We start from the raw sequence: 4,762 nt of genomic DNA, 5'->3' as shown, positions 1-4,762 counted from the left end.
CATTGCATCTTGACAGTTGTATCTTTGAGCTCATTCTCTACTTATTCTAAATATCAATTTATTTTGCTACGCTCCCCTGTTTATCGTTAATGACTCAATTTATATCCAAATTACTTTACAAACACTTTATGTGCACCAAGTTTTTCGACCCGTGACGAAACTAATTCTCGAGTTTTCAAGTGGACAGAAAAATATTACAAAACTCGACTATCTTAGACATCAGTAATAAATTATGAAGTATAAACTTTCATAAAATAATACATAATATTGGTGACAGTGAGAATACGTTTAATATTTGTGTAACAATTCGATTTTCATAATTAAAGAATTAAAAATTATGAAAACTTTTCGGGACTAAAATATTGAGATTCCTTTTTGTTTCGTGTTATAAACGAACGTTTCTTTCACCATACCTTTTATATATATTCTTCATTTAGATTAATTAATTATTCTAAGTGTTATTTGTCTGTTACTGATAGTTGCTGTTGTCATCGCTTTCTTCCTTTGTTGGGCACCTTTCCACGCACAGCGCCTTCTGGTGGTATATGTGCATCCTCGACAGTGGACTATGAATTTAAGAACACTTAATGAAGTATTGTATTATCTTGCAGGTAGGATATTGTTCTATTCTAATGCATTTTTGTTGGGGTAAAAATGGTACACATTTAGAGTATTATTTATCTTAATCAACAATTAGCTTTGAATTGGTATTATTATCAAGTGTTACTTTTATATTTTATTCTTTTTACCAATATTTTTCGATAGGTTGTCTGTATTACTTCAGTGCAACCATCAACCCGATCCTTTATTCACTAATGTCAACCAAGTATAGAGAAGCCTTTCGAAGGACGCTATGTTTATTTTCACAGCCCAAACACCAACGCAGCAGCACACAACAGCGGGGACATACTGAACCTTGCCACAAATCAATGTGTCTGAATCAAGATTCGTTTTGTTCAAAAAGAAACAATCAGATTGGTTCTGAATGTAGCAGTTCCGTTCCGCTGGAGCATCTGGACATCACGGAAATCAAGCGATTGCCCAACGAAGAATCTTCATCTCGGACAGATAGGAATCTAAAATGGACTAAAATTACCGACGAGAGAAAGAATCAGTTTCATCCAGAGATTCCTTCAGAGAACGTGTTTTCATCAAAATTTCCAAAAGCAAGTTCCTTTCTTAATCATTACAAACCAAAGAATAGAGAGAAGAAGAAAGAACTTTCCTCGAAGAACGGACAAATTGAACTATGATGAAATTCCTTACTCAGGAGCAAATAAATCAAGAGATTCTCGCAAAAATAATATACATTAAGGTGTTATTTGTTGAGGTGTGCGTGAAAGACCTCATTGTTGAGGTATTGGTATAATGTGAAACGAGATATATAGACATGAGTATATTATGTTAGTAAATCAAAAACCTTTAACAAGCTTCAATTTAATATATCGTTTGTTTTGATCAATATAAAACTATTTTGCTCTGTGGACTCATTATATATGGATGTATACAAAGGAATATTGTGCTGTAATTAGATAATACCCACTCATTTTCTTTTATTTTTAACTTTTAATTAAGTATAATTATGATGTTTAGTAAGAGCATTGCTACTCTATCAATCACAGTGTCTTCCCCCATTCTGTGGGTCGATGACTATGGTTTCCCCATTGTTCTCTATACCTCGCTGCCTGTACCAACTTTCCTGTTTGAAGCATCTCATTGATAATCCATCTTCTAATGTGACCGATCCAAGTGAATCGCGTTCGTCTTCCTTCCAGTTCACACTTCAGAACCTCTGTCAATTCAACCTTTCCCCAGATATAATTATATTGTCAAAAATAGTGGATCTTCCATTTCCTATATATACCCAGCAATTATATTTAGTCTTTGTAGCATTGCTCCTAAATAACTGTTAAATGAGATAGTTTGCTAACATTTGGCATGCAACTTGTATTGTAAACAGTTTGGCATGTAATTCGAATTTTAAAAGGTTTAGCATGTTACCTATACATTAAACAGTTTGGCATGTAATCTGAACTTCAAAAGGTTTAGCATGTTACCTATACCTTAAACAGTTTGGCATGTAACCTGTGCTTTAAACAGTTTGACATATAACTTGTACTTTAACTGGCGTGTAACCTGTATTTTAAACAGTCTGTCATGTAATCTATACCTTAAAGAGTTTGATATGTTCTCTTTAATTGACATGTAACCTTAATTTAAGGAGTTTAACATGTAACCTGTACTTTAAACAGTTTAACATGTAACCTTACATTAAACAGTTTAACATGTAACCTGTACTTTAAACAGTTTAACATGTAACCTCTATTTAAACAGTTTAACATGTAACCTGTACTTTAAACAGTTTAACATGTAACCTGTAATTTAAACAGTTTAACATGTAACCTGTACTTTAAATAGTTTAACATGTAACCTGTACTTTAAACAATTTAACATGTAACCTGTACTTTAAACAGTTTAACATGTAACCTGTAATTTAAACTGTTTAACATGTAACCTGTACTTTAAACAGTTTAACATGTAACCTGTACTTTGAACAGTTTAACATGTAACCTGTAATTTAAACTGTTTAACATGTAACCTGTACTTTAAACAGTTTAACATGTAACCTGTACTTTGAACAGTTTGGCATGCGAGAAGTTATTCAACAGTTCTACACCAATGCCACATTTGAAGTGCATGGTAATCAGAAGTCATTTAACAATTTGTTGTGAGGTGAGACAAGCTAACATATATTGTCGCGTAATCAAGGAGAACTCTCATACGTTTGATAATAACAAGACAAGATTGTACGTTGTGCATAATTAAAATGAAATGTGAATCGTATAGTGTTGTAAATATATCTTTATATGGAAGCAGTTGAACACCTGGATTGAGGTTAAACTGTGGCCTCAATTTCTAAGCCAGCAAACCAATTTAATTTATATCAGTTATCACCATTTCTATTATCTTTCACTCACCGAAACCTGTGCTAATGGCACTGAAAGTGTAAATGTAACTAAATACTCCAAATCTTATCTTTATTCAATATATATTGTCATTGTATCAGTCTTGTACTTTTATTTCGACTAATAAACACAAGTATCCAAAGCGTACTAACTTCTCTTAGTTTACTTCTAGAAAACAATAAAAAAGATTTGTTTCTTGTCAATAACAAAACTACACAATGTGATATTTGTGCTGTACCCACCACAAATATCGAAACCCGATTTTTAGTGTCTTAACTCCAAAAACTTAACGCTGAACCACTGAAGAAGGGGGGTAATGAATAAGAGGAAAGTAAGCTCAGCCATCGTATAAGGTATTATTGGGTTAAAAACACAAGATTGCGAAGAAAATACTCTTTCCAAGTTAACAAAAAAAGCTTTTACCCGACAACGAAATCCCACATATTATGCTCTGGTCAACATTTTATCAATCTTATGACGATGTTTTATTACTCTTGCTCTTCTAATTGTGGATGTTTCTGTTACATTAAAATATGAAATAACTAAAAGTGTAAATCATGAATGATAGTATAATTCTATATTGAATTACCTCAACTCCAATATTCACACATTTAAAAGTTTGGAGACGGTACCTGGTGATGATATAATCTTGTCGAAACGTTGTACATTTATAATGAAGTTTTCTTCATTACTCATTCACATCATCTCCAAACTTTTATTTTCTAAAAAGTGGATTCCTCGTCATTAAATATATACTCACGAGCTTAGCTTTTCAAACGAACTCAACTCAATTAAGTAGTGGAAATTAGCTGTGCAAATCAGCTCAGCCAACCAAGTAGTGGAGTTTTTTTAGGTAATGTTTGTTTGTTTGTAAATTAAGCATAAAGCTACGCAATGGGTTATTTGTGCTTTGCTCACTACGGGTATCAAAACCCGAATTCTAGCGTTATAAGTGCGCTGTGCCACTGGGGGGCGCTTTTAGGTAATGTTTCACGTTTATTTTTACATCGAAAAGTATTCGGCTATATAAATGTAATAACTACAAAAAAAAATTGAATTCTTTACAGTAACTCAAATGCTATCCGAAATGGGAACTATTAAAAAACCGACTAGTTACAGTGAGTGATAAAACAATTATTTCTACAAGCATACAGATATTTAAGAACATTCCATGATTCTCGAAAATTGCAATCCCACAGAGAATTTGCTTCTACGTGAAAAACAATCACTGACAAAAAAATATGTCAGTCTCTTTGTATTTCTTCCAATAATAGGATGTTGACAGATTCGATATATAAACCGGATACTGGAATGAAACTTAATGAGCTATTATTTAGCGTGCTGACTATAAATTAGAAATTTTCCCCTTTGACTGACAAAAGAGCGTGCACTTACCCTTCTACGCGATATTCCGTCTATTAATTTACCAGAAATATAATAAAGTTATTAACACAAATAAAACGTAGGATAACATGGACAACATCAGTTGAGAGGGACTGTTTAACACAGAAAAACTAAAACAACAACAATTTAGATTCAGTATTTTCAAAAAGGGGAAATAATATTTTGACGTAAAAAAATCAAAAGCATCTCTTTTAAAGAATGGTTTTTATAATGGTCGAATAGGGACACATTAACAAAGTAAGCTCTCTCTCTCTCTCCGGCATGGCTAGGTGGTTAGGGCGCTCGACTCGCAATCTGAGGGTCGCGGGTTCGAATCCCCGTCACACCAACCATGCTTTCCCTTTCAGCCGTGGGAGCGTTATAATGTGACGGTCAATCCCACTATTCGTTGG

At 33.2% G+C, this 4,762-nt stretch overlaps 1 protein-coding gene across 1 annotated transcript in view; it reads left to right on the top strand.

The window, feature by feature from the left end:
• LOC106457810 (neuropeptides capa receptor-like) overlaps positions 1 to 2,228 on the top strand; it is a 61,387-nt gene extending 59,159 nt beyond the window's left edge. The window contains exons 3-4 of the mRNA XM_013917260.2: positions 480 to 611; positions 766 to 2,228. Coding sequence (XP_013772714.1) covers positions 480 to 611; positions 766 to 1,253 — 620 coding nt within the window. The 3' untranslated portion in view covers positions 1,254 to 2,228. The remainder of the gene's footprint in view (positions 1 to 479; positions 612 to 765) is intronic.
• Positions 2,229 to 4,762: the final 2,534 nt, after the last annotated feature.

The sequence above is a fragment of the Limulus polyphemus genome, unplaced genomic scaffold, assembly GCF_000517525.1.
Source record: "Limulus polyphemus unplaced genomic scaffold, Limulus_polyphemus-2.1.2 Scaffold376, whole genome shotgun sequence".
NCBI lineage: Eukaryota > Metazoa > Arthropoda > Merostomata > Xiphosura > Limulidae > Limulus > Limulus polyphemus.
This window is presented reverse-complemented; position numbering and strand designations above follow the sequence as displayed.